The sequence below is a fragment of the Capsella rubella genome, unplaced genomic scaffold (assembly GCF_000375325.1).
Source record: "Capsella rubella cultivar Monte Gargano unplaced genomic scaffold, Caprub1_0 scaffold_3, whole genome shotgun sequence".
NCBI classification, from domain to species: domain Eukaryota; kingdom Viridiplantae; phylum Streptophyta; class Magnoliopsida; order Brassicales; family Brassicaceae; genus Capsella; species Capsella rubella.
In genome coordinates this window covers 14,117,957-14,139,905 of record NW_006238921.1, presented here as the reverse complement: position 1 = coordinate 14,139,905, position 21,949 = coordinate 14,117,957, and the positions used below count along the sequence as shown (strand labels likewise).

The 21,949-nt window shown below is 37.2% G+C and overlaps 4 protein-coding genes across 7 annotated transcripts; 2 read left to right on the top strand and 2 right to left on the bottom strand.

The window, feature by feature from the left end:
• Positions 1-3,501: 3,501 nt before the first annotated feature.
• Positions 3,502-5,508, bottom strand: LOC111831472. Of its 3 annotated transcripts, none has more exons than XM_023785687.1 (2): positions 4,450-5,508; positions 3,502-4,235 (listed from the first exon to the last, which is right to left on the bottom strand). In XM_023785687.1, the coding sequence occupies exons 1-2, from the start codon at positions 5,090-5,092 to the stop codon at positions 4,195-4,197; spliced, it is 684 nt and encodes a 227-aa protein (XP_023641455.1). In that variant the 5' UTR covers positions 5,093-5,508; the 3' UTR covers positions 3,502-4,194. The 3 variants fall into 3 exon arrangements, with proteins under 3 accessions (XP_023641455.1, XP_023641453.1, XP_023641454.1); XM_023785685.1 differs by having other exon boundaries at positions 3,502-4,194; XM_023785686.1 differs by having other exon boundaries at positions 3,502-4,185; positions 4,450-5,507.
• A 4,445-nt stretch (positions 5,509-9,953) lies between these two features.
• On the top strand, positions 9,954-12,204 carry LOC17890969 (F-box protein At1g80960). 2 transcript variants are annotated; one of them, XM_023786456.1, is made up of 5 exons: positions 9,954-10,055; positions 10,392-10,695; positions 10,791-11,393; positions 11,475-11,660; positions 11,787-12,204. In XM_023786456.1, exons 2-5 carry the CDS (start codon positions 10,429-10,431, stop codon positions 12,072-12,074), a joined length of 1,344 nt encoding a protein of 447 aa, XP_023642224.1. In that variant the 5' UTR covers positions 9,954-10,055; positions 10,392-10,428; the 3' UTR covers positions 12,075-12,204. The 2 variants fall into 2 exon arrangements, with proteins under 2 accessions (XP_023642224.1, XP_023642223.1); XM_023786455.1 differs by having other exon boundaries at positions 11,760-12,204.
• A 468-nt stretch (positions 12,205-12,672) lies between these two features.
• Positions 12,673-15,386, bottom strand: LOC17893800 (G-type lectin S-receptor-like serine/threonine-protein kinase At2g19130). Its single transcript, XM_006296927.2, has one exon. It carries the CDS (start codon positions 15,266-15,268, stop codon positions 12,779-12,781), a length of 2,490 nt encoding a protein of 829 aa, XP_006296989.1. The 5' UTR covers positions 15,269-15,386; the 3' UTR covers positions 12,673-12,778.
• A 617-nt stretch (positions 15,387-16,003) lies between these two features.
• LOC17892529 (uncharacterized ATP-dependent helicase C29A10.10c) lies at positions 16,004-21,903 on the top strand. Its single transcript, XM_023786218.1, is given in 11 exon segments — positions 16,004-16,284; positions 16,446-16,561; positions 16,630-17,364; positions 18,059-18,238; positions 18,590-18,685; positions 18,777-18,894; positions 19,035-19,167; positions 19,253-21,016; positions 21,111-21,300; positions 21,303-21,368; positions 21,371-21,903. Coding segments are annotated over 9 exon segments (3,384 nt in total). The 5' UTR covers positions 16,004-16,284; positions 16,446-16,561; positions 16,630-16,646; the 3' UTR covers positions 21,490-21,903.
• Positions 21,904-21,949: the final 46 nt, after the last annotated feature.

Sequence of the window (21,949 nt, the reverse complement as noted above, 5' to 3'; positions counted from 1 at the left end):
AACAAGTCAAAAAAGAAATGATTTGTTATGGTATAACATTCTGGTGTTGTTTTCATAGGAACCACTAGAACTCAAGAATTTGAGCTAACAAGCCAACAAAGATTCTTAATGGTGATATGTCCTAGATGAGTACGAAACTTCTGCAATAATAAGTACAAAACTTATTTCTAAGATAAAGTTTTTTTTCATTCGAATTTCAGCTTCTGTTTCATGTGTGAGTATGCATTTGACACTAGGGTGCTTTTCTTTTGATAGACACTGCCAGTGTCACACTAGGGTGCTTTTCTTTTGATAAATTTTAGAGCTAGGCTGAAACTTTTGGTAAAGTTAGTCCTTAAGTTAACTCTACATTGGCTTTTAGAAGGCTTTGGTGTGCAGAACATAGAGTTGATATAACAACCTTTTGTTATTTAAAGAAACTTTTTATTCAATGTCTCGTGAACTTATTATTTTCTGTCAAGCAATTCTTGCGCTGTTCTTTACTCTGTTTTACAATTCCCATGCCTACTTCGTCCCACACGGATCTGTTTTACTTCACTTTTAACCAACACAACAAAACACGCATACATGAATGTCTTTTGTTTAGTACTTGTGACTACCTGATTTGCTACACGTCCACTAACTTCAAATGTCTTTTCTTTCATCTGCTAAATATTTCAGCTCTCAATATGCTAAATATCAGTTACTACGGTAGAAACATTCCCCACAACTTTATTGTCATATCCAAAAAATGTAGTGTTTCATTCAAGTTTATGCATGTCTTCTATGCCATTAAGCATATCTAACAAAAAAAAAATACAAACTAATGTCTTCTATGTCATTAAGTGTTTCATTCAGAGTCCCTTTCTCTGTCCTTATCAAGTCCTTCTCTTTTTTTTTTGGACAAACTGATGGTTATATTAAAAAGAGTGCGGTTACATAGAGAGGGGGATATGAAGGTTCACGGTCCTAAGGGCCGACTTTGCGACAGAGTCAGCAACAACATTGTCCTTACGAGGGACGAAATTGAAGGAGATTGAGACAAAAGATTCACTTAAGCAAGTGATATCATGGAGGATAGCAGTTAGCTCCTTGGAGCTTGCTTTTGACTTGATCACTGAAATGAGCGTTTGAGAGTCTGAGAAGATCTGTAAAGGAACAGCACCATCAAGCTCTGGTAGCAACTTCAGGGATTGTAGGGCAGACCTAAGCGCAAGAGCTTCTGCCGATAAAGCGGAGGCGACAAACTGTCGGGTTCCTGAGAAGTGTTTGGGAGCATTGCCGCATGGGTCAAAGAGGACCCAGCCTTGGCCACTTACTTTAGAAGAAGGGCACCATGCAGCATCAACAAAACACTTAAACGATGAGGAAACAGGTAGATTAGGGCTGTGATGCACCAGACGGGGAGGAGTTTGGGGCTGACAAGAAACTTGAGCAGCCTGCCATTCTCTTGCTTCTCGGATTGATTTGCTAATTATCTCAGGGATAGAAAAGTGACGATCCTCAAACAGGAGGCAATTTCGAGCCTTCCAAATGTTCCAGAAGAGCCAAGGCGCTAATGGTGATATCGGGAGGCCTGTAGGGGGAAGGGGAACACCTTCAAGTGCTTTTGCCAGAAGACATTGAAAGTTCTCTGTTGAGGCCTCAGTGAATTGGAGGTGCAAAGGAACTGAAGCCCAGATCAGTTTTGTAAAAGGGCAGAGGGCAAACAGATGAGTTTCATCTTCCATAGCTCCGCATCGATTACAAGCAATAGAGGAACGTAATCCTCTTTTTGCTAGATTGCTACCTAAGGACAAGGAGCCACTTGAAGCCTTCCACAGGAAGTGCTTAATCTTTGGGCTAACTTTTAAGTTCCAGATGTATTTGTTCCAATTGAAAGATGGAGGGGGTGACGCTGGGGCCAGAGGTAAGTTCCTTGCGAGGTTGTACCCGTGGAATAGCAGCCTGGTCAAGTCCTTCTCTTATTCTCTATCTTTACTACGTTTCCTTTCATGGTCATGTGTTTCTCTCTACACAAGCCAAAAACAAAAGCTTGTCATTCACAGTTTAAGAAACATTATAACAAAACAAAAACCAATACATTGTGAATAAACTAAACCTAGATCAAATAGTAGATTCCAACTAGTAGATAAAACGAAAGCAGCTCTAAGTTAATCATCACACTTTTCACATATACAAAAAAATGATTAACAATTAAATCTATTTGCTAAGAAGCATTGATTACAAAAAAAAAAAAAATTGCTAAGAAGCATAAATTTGAAATGCCAAGAGACAAAACATCCATAAATTAGAAGATTTTAGACATATACAACTCTCTAAAAATTACTTTTAAAACCATTTTAAATCCTTTTAAAACCATTTTAAATCCTTTTAAAATGCCTAAAAATGATTTGATCCTTTTAAAACTGTTTTAATACATTGAAATTTCTTTGTTAAAGTAGTAAGTCATATTACTTCAATCCTTCACAACCCTAAAAAAGCTCAGAAACAGTAATTTACGAAAACACAAAATAATTAAATTAAGCAACATCATTTGTTACACTAACAATCATCAACATCAACACACAAATCCGAAATTAACACAAACCTAAACAATGTAACTAAAAGAAGAGTCACATTTGTAACTACTTACTTTGAGGTTTACTTTAACATAAATCAAGTTCTAATATCAATTTCAAATCACAAATCCTCAATTCTTCGATTCACCAGTCTAAAGAGTCATAAATCTCCAACTAACATGAGTCCTAATTTGACAGTCAACGAGACCCCAACCCAACGACGACTTCGATGAAGACTCTCATGAATATGGATGACCGTAAGATTTGAGGAGAAGAAAGAAGAAGAAACTTTAGGGGGTGTTATTGGACAAAGGTTTTTAATGGATTTAAGTTACTAAATGGATTTTAAAATTTGATGGATTTCTAATACATTGAACGTGGATTTGGTATTATTATGTGGATTTGAAAGTTATAAATAGTGGATTTTATAATTTTTCCAGTTAAATAAAAATGCTATAATTTAGGCTAATTCTTTGTTAAATCAAACTAAAAGAAAAATCTAGAGATAAAAAATCATTTGAATCAGAAGAATTTGGGTTTTTTGAATTCAATATGAAGTGATCGACAAAGTTTTTGACATTAGAGCCAAAATGATTTTTTCGTAAATCAAAACTTAGATCCATAGAAACCAATTAGAAAAATGTTTTCTATGAATAATGGTAGTTTCTGATTCTGATCTGGTTTTTATAATTTTTCAGAAATCTGGGATTTGTTTAATTTCTTCTTTACACTATGTCACGGATGAAGAAGAAACATAACCTCCTCCTTCGTGCTTCTACCTGGAGTAAACCTGGAGTAAAGATCCAGAATTTTTTTATTAAGAGAGAAGAAGAGAGAGAGAGAAGAATAGAGAGAGAAGGAGAAAGAGAAAGAGAAGGAGGAATAGAAATATCTGGAATACGCTGAGAAAATATATTGGATTTTGTTTGTTCATATTTTTAGAATGAAATACAATGAAATCTGAACACCAAATCACTTGGACATTGAATAACAGTGTTTTGAAGATATTTTAAAATACATCAAACAAATACATAATCCAATAACAGTGGATTTTAATGTACTTTATAAAATACCTAATTGAATAACGATTGATTTCAGAATCCATCCAATTCTTTTTTTTTTTTTTTTTTTTTTTGTAAACCAACATTTTAATTAATAAACTCAAACTCCATTCATGGAGGAGACGTTACATGAAAGCAAACCATCCTCAAAGTTCACAGAATGAGATACGTAAACAAAGGAAAAAGATAGAAACTTAAAGTAGAGGAGACTGCTATCTTCCAACAGACCATCGACTTCGATAACTTGGCCACCGGAATTGCGAAGAAGAAAGAGATCTTGACAATCCGAATTACAAGCCAACCTTAAAACAGCCATTGCTAAAGCCACAGTGATTGCCGCTTTCAAAGCTAAAGCCTCTGCTACAAGAACATAAGACACATAGGGTCGGGACATACTTCTTTGGTGAGTTAAACTAGCAACTTGATTCTTTAAAATCCAGCCCAACCACAGTGCTTGAACGTCGCCTTCCACGCGTCATCCGAGAAGCTAATGCAGGCTTCAAGATGGATATCCAAGATCTCTGGCTTCGGGAGCTTTGCTTTCTTTGACGGTTGGAGCTGCTTTACCTTCTGCCAAAGCCTAGCTGCTAACTCTAACAATTCAAGAATTGGTCCTTCACACAACTCAACAAAACTAGGGACAGAAATTTTCAAAGATTGAATATTAAGATGCCATCGCCTAAGAGATAAAACATATAATCTAGCAAAGCTTTGAACAAACTTAATACCAATACCATCCTCATACTGAGGTAATCGAACTTGATGAATCCTCATAATGAGGTAATTGAGAACTAATAGAAGGCTGCCAGACCTTTGCACAACAGGCGAAAAGGTCCCAAAAAGCATACCTTCTAACGTCATATCATGTGAGAGAGGAGACTGTGAGAGCCGATGTTGCCACAGAATGAGAACGCCGGTCTTGTATCTTGTGCAACTAGAATCCATGAAGAAACCAGACCATAAGCTGCATACAGCAGGAGAGGCCCGCATGAAGGCTACATACATGTCACTAGAGGACATGAAAGGCTGAACCAAGCCCAGCCAACCTATAGAGTTCAAGGTGAGAGCGAGGCGGCAGATGACTACGGTGAGGCTACCAAGGGAAACATAGGAAAGATTTGTGGTGGGAACTATCACTTTCGAGCTCCAAATCGGGCGGCTAGAAACAGAGAAGAGGAATGTCAGAGACTCATCGACAGAGACACCGAAACAGACCAATACCCACCAACTGCACTTAGCAGTAAGACATCGCACCAAGGCGAAAGAAGAAAATTGGCCAGCAGAACTACAAGAAACCACATCTCTAACGAGGGAGAGAGGCTTCAGGAGGCTGGAGGAGCGGTAGAAGACACTAGTTGTTGAAGAAACGCCGCCAAATCCGCCAGAACGAGACGCCGGAAAAGCCACCATCCCAAAAACGGAGAGGTTGGGTGGTTCCACGAAGAAGAAGCTATCCCAGCTTTTAATCAAGCTGACAAACAGAGGAGACATCGAGATCGGATGCAGAATGAAGAATAAAGAACAAGAAAACCGTGAGAACAAAGACAATGGAGGAGAAGAGGATGGATTTGTCGACCCCAATCTCACGGCCGGAGGCCGGAGGAAGGGTCGACACAACAAGCAACGGCGAGCGGAAGAAGGAGAAGAAAGCGAGGGAGAGATGCCGGCCGGAAGAGTCGAAATTCTGGTCGAACCTTGGTTGAGGCGGCTACCTTGAAGATCGTGCCCGAGAGAAAAGCTAGGGCCTTGATTATGAACTTTCAAACTTCTATCCAATAAAATTAAGACGTTACTTACACATTTTTTGATGTTCCCAATTCTTTTAAAATACACAGTTCAACAACCCCCCTAAGATTTGAGATCGAAAAGAAGAGAGATGGAAGAGAAGGAGTTCGTGTGATAGAGAGAACGTTTTCTGAAAAGAGAGAAAACATAACTAAATTAGGTTAAATCACTAAGAGTAAAACTATTATTTTGCACTAAAAATGAGTATTTTTGAAAATGTTTCCTTATGGAACATTTTTAAAAAGGTGCTAAAAAATCAAAAAAAGATAATAGGAAAATCATAATTTTTAATAGTGAAAAAATCTTCTAAATGTCTATATTATTAATTGTGAAAACATTATATGGATATTTTTAAATTTTATAATTAATGTTAATATATTTTAATTGTATTTGGTTATATGGATAGTAGAGAAAATTAATTGCAAAGTTGTTTGGATATGAATATAGCATAACATACAATATACATTATATTTTTTTTGAAAATGATGCTTTATTTCTAAAATTTACTTAAAAATACTAGTATAGATATTTGGTAAAAGTAGTGGTGACTGGTGAGTGATAATTTGACTTTATTAGATTGTTATATTAAGGTTATAATAAATTTAATATATAGAAAATATAAATTGTTGTATATTATAAGACAAAATCGAATATATATAAATAACTTTTTATTTAACTAAAAATATTACCATTTACTTTCAAATTGTAATTTCTACTTACAACATAATTCTCATATATATTTTTTGTTTAGTAAATTTTATTCATAACTTCTGAAACCCGCTTGTATAAGTGAATTTATATATAACTAGATATGGACCCGTGCAATGCACGGGGTTTGGTTATTTTCTAATTTATGTATTGTTGTCCATTTCACTTTTTTTTATTATGAATCTTCATTTTTTTATGTTTTTAGTGATTTTTGCATTGTTTATGTATAATTGTTTTTAATTGAGATTTTAGCAGAATTAACATTCCAAAAAACTATAATTAAGTGAGTGACTACTCTAACCACTAAGATGTTATATTCATTGTAAAACATGTGTTATTGACATGTTTAACCCTATTGCATGATTAAGAGTTTGGGTTGACAATTTATCATCTTCAGGATTTAGTGTTCTTATTTATCATCACATTCTTACCATCAACACCTCCAGCCACCGGCCGTCGACCACCGCCGTCTTGGGCCACCAGCAGTTATAACCTCCGGCTACCGACCACCACGCCTCCGGTCACCAGCAGCCACAACCTCCGGCTACCAACAGCCACTGCCACCACCGCCACCGTCGCTGTCTCCAGCCACTGCCACTACCACCACCATCAGTGATACCACCGTCTCCGGCCACTGATGTGGGAGCTGATTCCACCTGTGGTTCTAGAACTTACTAAGTTGGAAACTGAGTAATCTTGCCCGAACTCGAACTGAAATTGGTTTTCAAAATACGAATGTAAGAGTGAGAACTTTAGTTTTTATTGATTGTCTATTCCTTTCCTTTTCTTTCGACCCCCTTACAAATGATCCCTTATTCCCTATATATACAGGTCCTAAGATAATCAAACTGGGCGTGATCTCCGTTCTGGATATCCCGCGATCTTCATTACAGCTCCGTTGACTCATTAGTTCGTCTGTTACGATCTCGCCTTAACTGCTCTTCCCCCAGCTCCCAGCTCGACCATAGACGGGCCTTTTGGTTTAGTCGTGATTCATTCTTACTGCGCCTGTGCCGTACAAAGCCCAACTAGTTGCAAAGTGTCAATTCTGGTGCCACAACTGCCACCACCATCCAGAGCCGTCCCTGAAGATTTAAAGGCTGAAAGCAAAAAAAAATTTAGGCCTATTGAAAAAGGAAGGAAAAATGTTTTTAAGAGGAAGGTGGAGCTAGACAGATTCGAACTCCTCACCTCTCACACTTATACAGCAGTCATAACCAGTATACTACAAGAGCATTTACAAAATTTAAGGCCGATTTTATCTATATTATTTAAAGGCCGCAAGCACCAGCTTGCCTTGCTTGGCCTCTTGGACGGCTCTGCCACCATCTCTGTCGACACCGCCTCCGGCCACCGGTCTCCACAACCTCGGCCATCAGCCACATCTACCCACCACCCACCATTATCACCAAAACATCATAACACCAATATAGTAATTTTTCATTCCCCTAAATCCTATTTTCTTATTTCTCAGTTAATATGCTATATATTTCACTCTTTTTTTTGGTTAGTTGACAAATTAGCCATTTTAATTCTGACGTTATTTATTGAATATTCTGTTATTCAAATAATTTTTAACTAAATCATAATGAAATCCTAACAATTTATCATTAATGTCTATTTGTAATAATTTAATTATAATCTCTAAGGTGACTTAAAACCAACATTAAATATTATTAAAAATCCATAATCCATGTCTTTGAACGTATGTTTTTTTTTTTAAAAAACAAGATCAGTCTCCAATTCTTGGTTTCTTCCGTTTATCATTATTTAGCTTTTGAGTCGAGAACCTTTTTTTTTTTGTTGAGTTCCAGGGTTGGATTCGTCCGAACTTTTCTAAACACGTAATGAAAAACCATTAATACGTTAAAGGGAATAAATATATTGTAGTCACCAAACATTACATATAATACATATATATATATATGTTTTATATGTGTGTGTATGTGATATCTACCTTTTTCGTCGATTATCTCCAAGCCTGTGAATGTTCTAAGTTGCGTCGTTGTAACTTGAGGATCCTATATTTTGTAAAACTATGTTAGATAATGAATTTTTAAAAATAAATACGGAGATATATATGAAGCTTTATATGAGTATTTTACTTAAATATTGATTTAGTTGGTCTATCCATGAATAAAGTATAGTTAAATCCTACCGTATATGAGATTCATCTGTAAGTGTGTTCCCCATCATAGCAATTTGATCATCATTCAAAATACTTCGTTTTCTTTTGCTATGAAGGTTTTCCGGTTTCTTAGTGTTTGGATTTGTCTTTATGGTGTTCATTTTTTAATAGCCAAATTAAGTTTTTTTTTTCTGACTATATCGCTAGTCTTAAATACATATTTATAATAATAAATTTCAAATTCCTTACTGCGTTAGGTAAATATACCTTTTCTGTTTTTGGAATAGGATTTTATTTTATGTAAATCTTATTATACTTAATATAATAAGATTAAAATAATTTTGTTTTAACAATTAACTTGAACACTTGTCAAAATCTTAAATTTACAACTTAATACTTGTCATGATCTTGTTAATGACTAACTTTGAAAACCATACTTTATATAATAAGATTTTTAAATATTTTAATATATATTGAATTTACACATGTCAATATCTCGATACAATTGACACATGCCCGGATCATGTTAATAAACTTATTTAGATTAGCTTACTAAATAAAAATATTTAAAGATTACATATATTCACGATAATGCGAAAATTTTCTAAAATTAACTTTTAGTTGACTAACTTATGGTATTTTTTTCTTTATTTGTTAATTTTTTTTTATTTCTTAGACCTCATTTTTATAATTTTTATTAATAAATTTATTTTTCAATTACTATCTTTTTTTCTTAATGATTACTACTAAGTAATTGTTAAATTTCCGGAATTTTTATTTTCTTCTTTCTATTTTGAAACTAATTTAAAATAATTTCTTACTAATAATTATCTGACACGTGTTAACATCTTATCAATTCAGTTAACACGTGTCACGATATTGTTAATGGCTGACTTTGAAAACTAAGGTTTATATAATAAGATTTTGTAATTGTTGATTTCATTTTTTCTCTCTAATAAATGTTAAATTTTCAATTCCAGAACTAATAATGTCTAAAGACTTTATTATTGTAAAATTTTCTTAAATTTTATTTTTGAAAAAAATTAACAATTAAAAGGATATCTCTAAAAATTAATTTATAGTATAAAATAGTAACTTTAATTTATAAATAATTTAATGTCATTATATATTTTTTTTAAAAACTAAAAACTCCAACATTATTACTTTACGGAGGTTTTTACTTATATTAGCGACAACTGTTTTTTTTTTTTTTTTTTTTGCTTCTTTTTATCCTTTTTGGGGGTGAAGTAGTGAAAGTTTTAGGGGGTGAAGTAGTGAAAGTTTTAGGAGGTGGTATTGGTTTGTGACTTATAAAGAATTTTGATGACTTTAAAAAACATAGATTGTATGTAAATGAAATCATCTAAAAGATTGTTAGAGAGTTTTTTTAGTAATCTTGTTGACTTGATTTCTATAATCTTGTAAAGTCTTTCCAACAATCTCTCTATTTTGATAATATTTTCCATGACTTTAATTTGTAAAGAAAAGTGTTTAAAATCCTAAACCAATAACATAATAATTTAATTCATTAACAATCAAAGATTCTTATGTTTTAATTGAATAACTCAAAACTTCGAAAGACTTTATATAAATCTGAATACAATAACCTCATATTTGTAAAGATTTTAAATGAGTTTTTAAAAATCAGTAACCAATAACACCAAACTTTAAAAAAGTTTAATAAAATCTTGATTGAATAACAACTGATTTTGCATAACATTTGAAGTCTTTAAAACTCTCTATAAATCACTAACCAATAACACCCCCTTAAGGTAATCTGAATCCCAAGTCCCTCTCTGTCTCCTTCTCAGCGTCAAAAGTATCCTCTCGCACGTAAGTTCTAGGGTTTCCTAAAATTTCTGAACTTGATTTATGATAGTTTCTTCTCCAAAATTCTTTTCTTTAGGTAATCTCTCACATTTTTACTATCCACGATCTGATTTTTTTTTGTTTTTTTCAAGAGCTTAAATATACTATTATATTGTCAACGTGATTACGCCATCACTGCTTAATCAGAATATCCTGCACAACCTATTTCTTAAACTATCCCTAATCAACTATTTCCTAGAATTTATTTAGTTAGTTTAAGCTAGAACTTGTATTTTTTGATAGCTTGGACTCCTGTTTGTTTGTTTTGTTATTGAATATGGTGTGAGCTCTGTGTTACAGGCCAGGCCACCTATTCTGGGATATATACCAATAACATATGGAGAAATCATCATCATCATCATCATCATCATCATTTGTTCCTATCGAAAATGTTGATTGGATAAGCACACTCCCCAATGATTTATTGCTCGTGATCTTGTCGAGACTGTCCACAGAAGAAGCGGTAAGGACGAGCGTTGTGTCCAAACGATGGGAACATGTCTGGAAGCACATGTCTCATATAGCTTTAGACATGCGAAAGAAGGTTACCAGTTCTAACAATACCCTCGACGTTACTAAACGGGTTGCTCCACTGATGACGAAGGTTCCCTTCTCTGATTCTCTCACTTCTCTTCTTCTTCTTCTGATCTCTTGTTATGATATTCTTATCCATATGTCTTAAATTATTTTTATTACAAGATTATAAACAATCACCGTGGACATCTAGAGAGCTGCGTAATCGACAGTTACACAAACGGGATGCTGAATACTTGGATTGATTCGCTCACTGGTGTGAGACAGACCAAACATCTCACACTTAGACGCCATGTTGGAGAAGAGAAGTGGCAAAATAGTTGCCGCGACTTTCCCCAAAACTCATTCTCATTTGCAAGCCTCACATCACTCTCACTGTTTTCATATACATTGAGAACCTCACATTCCTTCAATGACTGCCAAAATCTCAAGACGCTCAAACTCTGGGTTACATTCGCCTCAGAGGCTGGAATCTTCAACAGAATCCTCGCATCTTGCCCTTCCCTGGAGGTGCTTGTACTAGGCGTCGGTTGCTTCAAAAAGGGTGGTCCTTTGAAGATTGACAACAAGAGATTAAAGCTCTTGAAAGTGTCAGCTTACGGTGAGATGGAAGGTATTAAAGTGACATCTCCTAGTTTGCATATTCTCGCTATCGATGAAGTTCTCCCATGTGAGAGATATAACTTTGACCTCACGTCTCCTGGACTCCAGTTTAGTAGATTCTTGGCAAGGATAAGCTTGCCTCACGTCAGCTACAACATATCAAAGGTACATCTAATATTGTTACCAATAAATGTATTTTAGAAATAATAGAGAATTGAAAGTGTCTGATATATGTATATGATTAAGGAGGAAAACTGCATTGGGCATGAAGAATATGTGATAAAATCAGGTGGTGCGTTGTTGAGAAAATCATTTCCTGCATACATGTCAGTGAGTGTAGATTTAATGAATGCAAGAGAAGTTTCGAGGTTAAGACAAGTCCTACTTGCATGGACTCATCCAATTAGGTTGGAGCTTGAGATCATATTCAAGGTATGTTTACATTCATGCTTCTCATGAGTCTCAATCTTTTCTTTTCTTTTTTAATATATAAAAACTAAACATAGATATATAAGGGAATTGAGATATAAGTTGTTGGCACGGTATATATATGTGGAGAAAAACAATGCTCATAGGGAAGAGGAGGCTTCACCAAAATACAAAGAGCCGTTCCCCAATGCTGAATTTCGCGTGGATACTTTGTGGATGTATAACTTCAGCGGTTCATCAGAGGAAGAGTTTGCGTTTGTATCGTGTTTGGTAAGGCAAAAGACTGTGAAAAGAAGGATGATGATCAAGACGACGGGGTTTCCTGAAAGAAACAAGTTGGAGATAGAAACAGCTGTGGCTAAGCTACGAGCACTTAAAACGAAAGATCAATGGGAGCTTACCATCAATTGTTTCTGATAATTGTTGTCATCTTTCCAACCTAATAATTATCCTCTTATATATTTAAAAGACTAGTACACATTTTAACATTGCAAAATTATGGCCAAATTACCTATTAATAATTGAAAAAGAAGAACATTTATTGAAATTAGAAGGGGTAATTTAAGTCATTTTTACAAATCAAATCAATTTGTAAACATATCAATCTCACTAATTAATCAAAAAAATTGTCACTTTGAAGTTTGAAAGGTAATTTGGTCACAAACTTCTTCTATCTAAAGTAAGGAGATCTTTAAATTAAAAAATTGACAAAACCTTTCTATTTACTATCATTCTTGTAAAACCCTGTTAATCAAAATTTCTTGTATCTAAATTAGTTTTAAAACCCTGCTAACATCCAAACTAACATGTTAATCTCACTAATTTGGTCACTAATTAGTATCATTTGCCACTAGACTAATGTCATTTCACAGGTCACAAACTTCTTCTATCCAAACTGTTCATAGTCATTTTCCCATAGAAAATTAATCCATAGTCTTTTTCTTTATTCTATTTCAAAGTTAGACTATCAAACTTTACACAAATTAGTAACATTTTTTTTTTGTAATATATACTTGTAACAAATAAATAATTATTACAATAGAAGAAAATTCAGTATGCTATGTTACCATTAATATCACTATATTAAATTACACATTAATAAAACATATGAGATCACATTACTAGGCGGAAGAGTTATTGTTGGTTGTTTTCTTGGAAGAAGAAGAAGAATGGCTGTGTTTCTGTGAAGAGTTATGGCTTGATGAAGATGACGACTCGGTAAAGAAGACCATAGCTTCATCTGTATCCACTAAAGCTTGAATTGATCTAGGGAAAGGCGGTACATTCACTTCCAAGACACCTTCAAGAATCTGAACAACTTGGCTCATCGCTGGTCTATGACTCTCTTCGTCTTGTATACACCAACACGCCACTCTACAAGCTCTCGTGAGCTCCTCTATATCCACCACGGCATCACCCTCTAGTCTAGGGTCAAGAAGCGAGCGGATGTCTCCATCTTTGGTGAGTATGGTCGCGGCCCAACTCGGGAAGAATCTCACTTTCTCGTCCTCTGATTGCTCAGTGTTTCTTCTCCCGGAAACAATCTCGAATAGCATCATCCCGTAGCTGTAAACATCGGCTTTCGCTGTTATCGCAACTCCCGAGATCCATTCGGGTGCAAGATAGCCTCTTGTGCCTCTCATTGTCGTCAAAACCCTGCTAAAATCTCGACCCACGAGCTTGGCCAAACCGAAATCAGCTACTTTGGGACAGAACTGTGAGTCTAACAAAATGTTTTCGGGTTTTATATCGCAGTGAATGATACAGTCTCTGCATTCATCGTGTAGATAAGCTAATCCTCTCGCTGTCCCTAACGCGATTTGGAACCGCAGTTTCCACCCGAGGACAATCTTTTCTTCAGCTTGATTAAAGAAGAGATGAGAATCCAAAGAACCGTTAGGCATGTAATCATATACCAGCAGTTTCTTGTTTCCTTCGGAGCAAAACCCGCGAAGCCTCACTAGATTTACGTGTTGGATCGTTCCTATTGTCACTACCTCCGTCCTAAACTGCTTCTCCCCTTGGCTAATACCCTCAAGCCTCTTCACCGCTATGTCACTAGAATCCGGTAAAGCACCTTTGAACACCGAACCAAAACCTCCTCCTCCTAACTTGTCTGAGAAGCTCTTTGTAGCATTCTGTAGTTCTCTATAGCTAAATGCAGCCAATGTACCATCACCCTTCTCTCCTCTCATTCTCTTCCTCCTCCGGTACCTTAAGATTAAGATTACCACCAACAGAACAAGGACTATTACTCCTAACGAGCCAATAACCGCGCCAAATATCATTGCTTTGTTACTCTTACCGGAAGAACCATTTGGAATATCAGAAGGAGCTAGTCTAAGATACAACGTATTCCCTTCACTGTTATCTTCTTCGAGTTGCTCAAGATTCAAGACATCTTTAGCCCAAATCAAGCATTGGTTCGAGCCTTCATTATGTGCATAAGCCTTACAAGAACAATCCCGTTGGCATGTAGAGGCACAAATACTAAGACTTGTTTGCGTCAATACCTCTGAATTATTAGCTAGTTTCATGTTTGAAAGGGGAAAAAACTGGTTGACGTCTCCACGAGAGCATTGTAACTCAGTATTTCTAACGCAGCCTGCTGAGTAATCCTTCAAGTCCCAATCTTTCTGCGACTTGGTGCTAAACCCTTGAGGGCATCGGCAAAAAGGCTCAGCCTTTTCGCTGCAAATCCCAAAGGAACCACAATATTTGTAGACCTGACATTGTTGCCGAGGTTGAGACCAGAACAAGTTCCATTGCTTATTTGCTTCTAACCAAGAGAACTGTTTGATCTGTCCAGACACGTCCATGACGAAACGGGACACGTTCATGTGGTTATAGATGGAGTAAGTGAAGTATGACTCTGTGGAGTTGGAGAAGAAGCTGAAGTTGTAGATGTAATTGAGTCTCATTTCAGGGACCCAATCAAAGATCCTTGTCTGAGGGTTCCATGGACCACTTGACCAGTACTCATTCGATCCGTTCCAAAGGATTTTGTAAGCTGTGGACTCGTCTAGCTCGAGAGAGAACAAACCTGGTGATGGATCTTCAGAACTCTTCCACGAGGTGAGCCGTTGACTCTTCCCGGTTCGTTTGTCCAACCGGATCTTCACTCCGGGGAGCCACGTGTTACCCGGATGATCGAAACTCTCCCACAACACGTTGGCTGATGAGCCGTTTCCGCCGCTTCTGAGAACGAGATTGCCGTCGTCGCGCAAAACCGCTTCGAGGGCAGAAACAGAGGAAGAGGTGGAGGAGTTGAGACCGGTGGACCAAACCGGAGTCTGGTTATTACCGTCGAGTAAGATCAAGTTCCCGTCAGAGATTTTGAGAACAGATGTGTTCTTGTCAGAGACAGGTTTGTCTCGATTAGCTACCCAGAGAATGGTTTGAGAGAGTTGCTTATACCACATACCTATGTAGAAGTTTGAAGAAGCACCTGGTTTAAAGAAACCCATTTCGAAAGTTCCACCGGATGACACAATCGTTTGGTCGCCGGAGAGAGTAAAGTCCCCGGAGATTGTATCCACGGCGGAAGAGCCATGGACAAAGAAACAGAGGAAGAAGAAGAGGGAAGAGAGGGTCAAGAAGAAGGAAACCATCAAGAAAAAGCTTTTAGAGGAAAAAGAGAGAGAGAGAGATCATATGATTTATGAAGAGAGTCTTTCTCTCTGCTTTTTTTAAAAAGGCAGACAAAGATTTAAAGACTCCGTGAGGTTTGGTTTGTCAATGGCGAATTAGATGATCAAAGAGAAGAGTATATGTCGCATATTTGTGGTTGGTTTGTTTGTTTATTGGAGAAAAGTCAAACAAGTTACAAAAATACTTACTTTTGAGTCTTCTCTTGACCTCGTCAAAATCTCAATTATGCCGTCTTTTGGACGTTGTGTTGTGAATAAATGCGTTTGCATTCAAGCAAAACGAACTTACCCAAATCGCACTACAATTAAAGTCTCTGACGTCTTGACTAGTGTGTGGTCTAATATGATGATACTGACTATACAATTGGAAAAACATACGATATAGCCACACACACACACAAAAACAAGAAAAACTCATTACTATTGTTGCAAGTAAAAAAAAAAAAAAACCACAAAAAGTATGTTTTATGGTAAAACCCATGATTTACCTAAAATAATATTGACAAAAAGAATCTAAAAATACTAATTATAAAAAAGTAACGCAGACTTGTTCCTCCCCTATAAATAAGCGTCTAAAGCGTTTTTAAGTTTAAATCAGAGAGATTCATAACATAAGCAGGTATTTTTCAGGTATTCTAACACCGTCAGATTATCTTCTGATTTATTGATCCAACGGTCCATATCAAATCTCACAAAAAGTCTCGTAGTCTGTAAACCATCAGATCCTCTCCCCTACCCCGAGAGCTAAAACAGAGAGAAGCAAAGTTTAAAACCTCAGGTCTCCGTCGCCGGCGATATCTACCGGAAAACAAATTGAAATATTTGTATCATTGAACCGTATTTTCGTGCTCGACATAAGAACAATCTCTCTGCTGGAGGAGAGAGAGATTAGTATTTTGCTAACGTAAGGCAATTCTATTGGACGATTTTAAAAACCCTAACTATTCTCATCACCGCCGCCGACGACTCTGTTACTGGTTCGTTTCCTGACTCTTGATCTTCGCTTGATAAATAAAGCGTGTTTGCGTATATACTTTGGTCACTGAATCAATGTTTTGCACCTTTGTTTGATCTCTATGCTTCACTTTCTAATTTGGGTTTTGTAACCTTTCTCTGCATAAACTGGTGTTAAGAGCAGGTCTTTTACTTATGCCATCGTGTACGTTTATAAGAGATGGGTTCACGAGAGAAAAAACTGTTATTTGATCTTGATGAAGTTAGTATAGAAGCTGATGGAGATGATCAATTGATAATGTAAATTTTGATCAACCAGAGATTGTTATTGTATCTTCAAACGCTAATACTTCTGGAGACTATGACAGGGAAGAAGAGGATTTTGATGGAGTCTGAAAAGAGCAAGGGTTTATTGCCGCAAGAGCAGGGGATGATAGAAACTGGTGGTAGAGATGATTTACAAGAACAAGGTTTAACGGTGAAGCAGAGGGAGTTTAAAGGAGTTGAAGCAAGTCATGCAATTAAGTGTGCTAATACCACTGTGAAGAGAATGATGGATCAACATAAAGAGGCAATGTTGGGAAAGAAACGTAATAGGCAGACCATGTTTCTTAATCTGGAAGATGTTAAGGAAGCAAGCACTATTAAGACACCCACTCCGAGGAGACAGAGTTTTGCACAACCTGTTATTACAGGCTCCCGTGAAATCAATCCATCTCCTGACCTTGGAGGAGATATTCAAAGTCACGGAGATCAAAAATCAATTAATATTCCTTCTAAGGGCGGTATACATCCAGAGTCTGCTGAACAGAAGTTCGAAAGTAATGGTGAATCAGATTCGAGTTTACTTTGTAAGCCTGGGAGGCTCAACGGGGATGAAGGACCTTCTACTGAAGGGATGGGAACATCTGTGTCAAGGCAGGCTTCTTGGAAGCAGCCGACTAATTTACGGCAGCCTATGAGCGGTCATTCATCTAGTAGAAAAGTCTCTTACAGCCAAAGATCTTTCAAGAAGCCAGCCACAACTAGTACCCAATATCAGGATACATCAGTGGAACGTCTTATACGTGAGGTGACCAACGAAAAGTTCTGGCGTCATCCTGGTATGTTAAATATTACATTGCTACATATGGAACGTGTTCTTGAATATGCCTTATTTCCTTAGAAGTAAGTGAATCTTGATTTATGGTAGAAACTTTTATGTGAGTAAAATTTTCTGCTTCTGAAGCCATTTCCCTATGGCTCTTAAAAATTTACTGGAGAAATCAAATAAGCCAAAAGATATGGAAGCTGGAACAAATTAATCGTACTGTAAAGTATATTTAAGAATTATAGTGACTTTGGTGATCTGACTTGTTCTTGTTTTATTTCGTGCTTCTCTTTTGTGAGAAAGATCGCAGATAGAATTTGATAGAAGTTTTTTGTGGCAGATACATCCTTATCTATTTCCACCATTGTTATTGTTGCCTTCCTATTAAGGAAATGAAACTTAAAGTCTAGCTTTGCAAACCTGGTTCATGGTCGATGGAAATTATTTATCAGGCTGGCACTTTGGTCGAAACTATATTGGGAAAAAAAATTTCCGCAGCTGAGAAGATGCTATATCTAAAAGTTGAATGGTATATTAGTGAGAAGTGAATATTGAATACTAGTTCGCTTTTTGATTTATATGTTTTCCAAACTTTATAGTGGAGATGTTTGCTGGTTTCTTCCAAACTTAATTTTTTCTTCCTTTTTAGCTCATTATGTATTCTTTCGCCCATTTAAACATGTTGCTTAACTTTTCTTGTCTATTAGAGGTTACCGAACTCCAAAGTGTACCTGAGCGGTTTGAATCTATGGAGGAGTATGTCAGAGTCTTTGAACCCTTACTTTTTGAGGAATGCCGGGCACAACTTTACAGTACATGGGAAGAACTGGCTGAGGCAAATGCATATGTGAAAGTTCGAATTAAATCCATCGAAAGAAGAGAGAGAGGTAACTGTCCTGAGATCATGTTCACTTGTGTAAGCATGCACAGGGAGACACTTTTTCATTATTAGACATATTGGACTTTGTTTCTTCTGCTTGTTTCAGAAAGTTTTTATGTAAGCACACAGATTATCTAGAAAAATGATTTTTCCCCTGATTCACTATCTTATAACAACAGTGTTTGCCCTTGATTTTGCTTGTTTATTATGTTCTCTAGTATGTTTGAGTTGTGGAGGCTGCTCTCTTGTATCTCTTTGGATTGACAACCTTATTCATATCCTTTTATGTCTGCCTGTCTGGAAAAACACTAAGCATCTGTTAAGTTACTTGACTGCTAGTCTTTGTTTATGTGTTTAGGGTGGTATGATGTAATACTTGTCTCGTTAAACGGCTGTAAATGGGCTTTCAAGGAGGGAGATGTCGCAGTTCTTTCAACTCCACTGTCTGAATCAGGTATGTTTGGATATGTTGATGTCTGATTGTTTCTGTATTGCTAGCTTCTGTGCATTTTGTATCATTTTTTGTTCTTTATGCTAAAATGAAGACCATGAGGATGCTGGACGTGTAGCTGGTACAGTTAGGAGACATATACCAGTTGATATCCGTGATCCTCTTGGAGCTACTCTTCATTTCTATGTTGGAGATTCTAGTGGGGCTGGCAGGTAGGTACATATGTTGTATGTTTATTCTGTTGATACTATATCTGAGTTTCTACTCTTCTATTTTTCATTAACTATCAGAGAGTGAAAGAAAATATTTACAGTCTCTCATCTCTTTTCCATGGAAATTTTTATTTTAACAGCAGGATTGATGATAGTCATATTTTACGGAAGCTTAAACCTAAGGATATCTGGCATCTAACAGTGCTTGGTTCACTTGCAACCACACAGAGGGAATATGTTGCACTTCATGCGTTTTCTCGACTTAACCCACAGGTTGTTTTTTGTTATATTCTCAAACAGATCTCCTATAGGTGCTTTAAAATATGCTGATGTTGGTGAAACTTTAAATATTTGTTAGATGCAAAATGCCATTCTCAATCCTAGGCCGGAGCAGTTTCCTAGTTACGAGGAGCAAACCCCTGCAATGCCTGATTGTTTCACTACTAGCTTTGTTGACCATTTACATAGAAGCTTTAATGCTCCACAGCTGGCTGCAATCCACTGGGCGGGCATGCATACTGCAGCTGGTACTAGTAGTGGGGGAAAGAAGCAAGAACTATGGCCATTCACTCTTGTTCAGGGCCCTCCAGGAACAGGCAAGACACACACTGTTTGGGGGATGTTGAATGTCATCCATTTGGTTCAGTATCAACACTATTACACTTCGTTACTGAAGAAATTAGCACCTGAGACCTATAATCAAGCAAATGAGTGCAGTTCAGATAATATCTTGTCAGGCTCTATTGATGAAGTCCTACAAAACATGGACCAGAATTTGTTACGCACCCTGCCCAAACTCTGTGCTAAACCAAGGATGCTTGTTTGTGCTCCTTCAAATGCTGCAACTGATGAACTTCTTTCACGTGTCCTTGACCGTGGTTTCATTGATGGGGAGATGAAGGTATATCGCCCTGATGTTGCTCGAGTCGGTGTTGATTCTCAATCGCGAGCTGCCCAAGCAGTTTCTGTGGAGCGAAGAAGTGATCAGCTATTAGCTATATCTCGTGACGACCTTCTACGACACATGCATAACCTCAGACTACAAGAAACTCAGATTTCTCAAGATATAGCTGGGCTTAAAAGGGAACTTAATGCTGCAGCCTTCGTCACACGTTCTCAGGGATCTGTGGGAGTTGACCCTGAAGTCCTTTTTTCAAGAGACCAAAAAAGAGATGCTTTGTTGCAGCACCTTGCTGCTGTGGTTGAAGCTAGAGATAAAGTCCTTGTTGAAATGTCTCGCTTTCTTATTGTGGAGGGAAAGTTTCGTGCTGGTATAAATTTTAATCTTGAAGAAGCTCGTGCGAGTCTTGAGGCAAGTTTTGCAAACGAGGCTGAAATAGTTTTTACCACTGTATCAAGCAGTGGTCGTAAATTGTTTTCTCGTCTTACCCATGGTTTTGATATGGTTGTCATTGACGAAGCTGCCCAAGCTAGTGAGGTTGGAGTTCTTCCTCCTCTTGCTCTTGGTGCAGCGCGATGTGTACTTGTCGGTGATCCTCAGCAGCTACCTGCAACAGTGATTAGCAAGGCTGCTGGAACTCTTTTATATAGTAGAAGTCTCTTTGAAAGGTTTCAGCTAGCAGGTTGTCCGACTTTGTTGTTAAATGTTCAATACAGAATGCATCCTCAGATTCGAGACTTTCCTTCAAGGTACTTCTACCAAGGACGCCTCAAAGACAGTGAAAGTATATCCAGTGCTCCTGATGAGATTTACCATAAAGATCCTGTTCTAAGGCCTTACCTTTTCTTCAATATTAGCCATGGCCGAGAGTCCCATAGAGGTGGATCTGTATCTTATGAGAATGTTGATGAAGCTCGGTTCTGTGTTGGGGTGTACATGCATCTTCAGAAAACTTTAAAGTCGTTGAGTGCGGGAAAAGTCTCTGTGGGGGTTATAACCCCGTACAAACTGCAGCTGAAATGCCTGAAGCATGAGTTTGGCAATGCTTTGGGACAAGATGAACTGAAAGAGATTTATATTAATACAGTAGATGCGTTTCAGGGTCAAGAACGTGATGTCATAATCATGTCGTGTGTTCGTGCTTCGGGTCACGGGGTTGGCTTTGTTTCAGATATCCGGCGGATGAACGTTGCTCTTACCCGTGCGAGAAGAGCTCTGTGGGTATGGTCTCTCTCTCTCTCTCTCTCTTTCTCCAAGCACAACAGTTGTTTGATAAATATGTTATGTTATTTTTAACAACTATTTTCTTGAATAGGTGATGGGAAATGCCTCTGCTCTAATGAAGTCTGAGGACTGGGGAGCATTGATCGCTGACGCGAGAGCCAGGAACTGTTTTAAGGAAATGGACTCTCTTCCGCAGAATTTTCCAATCCCTCAAGCACCTAGTTATAATCCCATGGAAACTAGTGCAAGAGGTTTCAGATCAGGTGGGCCAAGAATCGGATCTTTTCAGGGACAGCACCACCAGAATATGATGAGAAGTTGAAGACATCTACATTTGCAAAAAGTGAGCATTTCAAAGGGACCAATCACTGGATGATTTTGATATGTCTGGGGATAGGTATAGGGATTCCTGGCAGCACGGGAATCAGAGGAAGCAAACTTTTGGATATGCTTTGGCGAGAAGAGGCTAGTTATCCTCAAATTACGTTTGATCTGATATCTTGAGGAGGTAGACATGAAGTCATGTCTAGATCATAGGCCTTCATAGCGAATACGTTGAAGCTGCATTTGTGTTTCAATAACTATGGAACGTGTTGATAATTACCCTCAGTTTGAAGACTCTCTCAAGAGGGTTTTGGATTTTGATTGTGGCTTGGGTCAGCAGAACTACAAAAGGCTGTAGCTATGAGTTTTGGTTAATGGTAGCTTCTCTTTAAAGTTAGTGAGCTCATAGATGGAAGCAGATCATATACCCACACAGGTCACTGTTGTAGCAACTTGTATATAATCCACTATCTTTTAGTATTTATATCTCCTTTAATATAAAACTCAGATCCTTTGTTTTTTATGTTATCATCGATCAATGAAGAATCATATTCTTGTAACATCATTTTCTCCTTCACTTCCAAAGATTCATTAGGCCGGCAACTT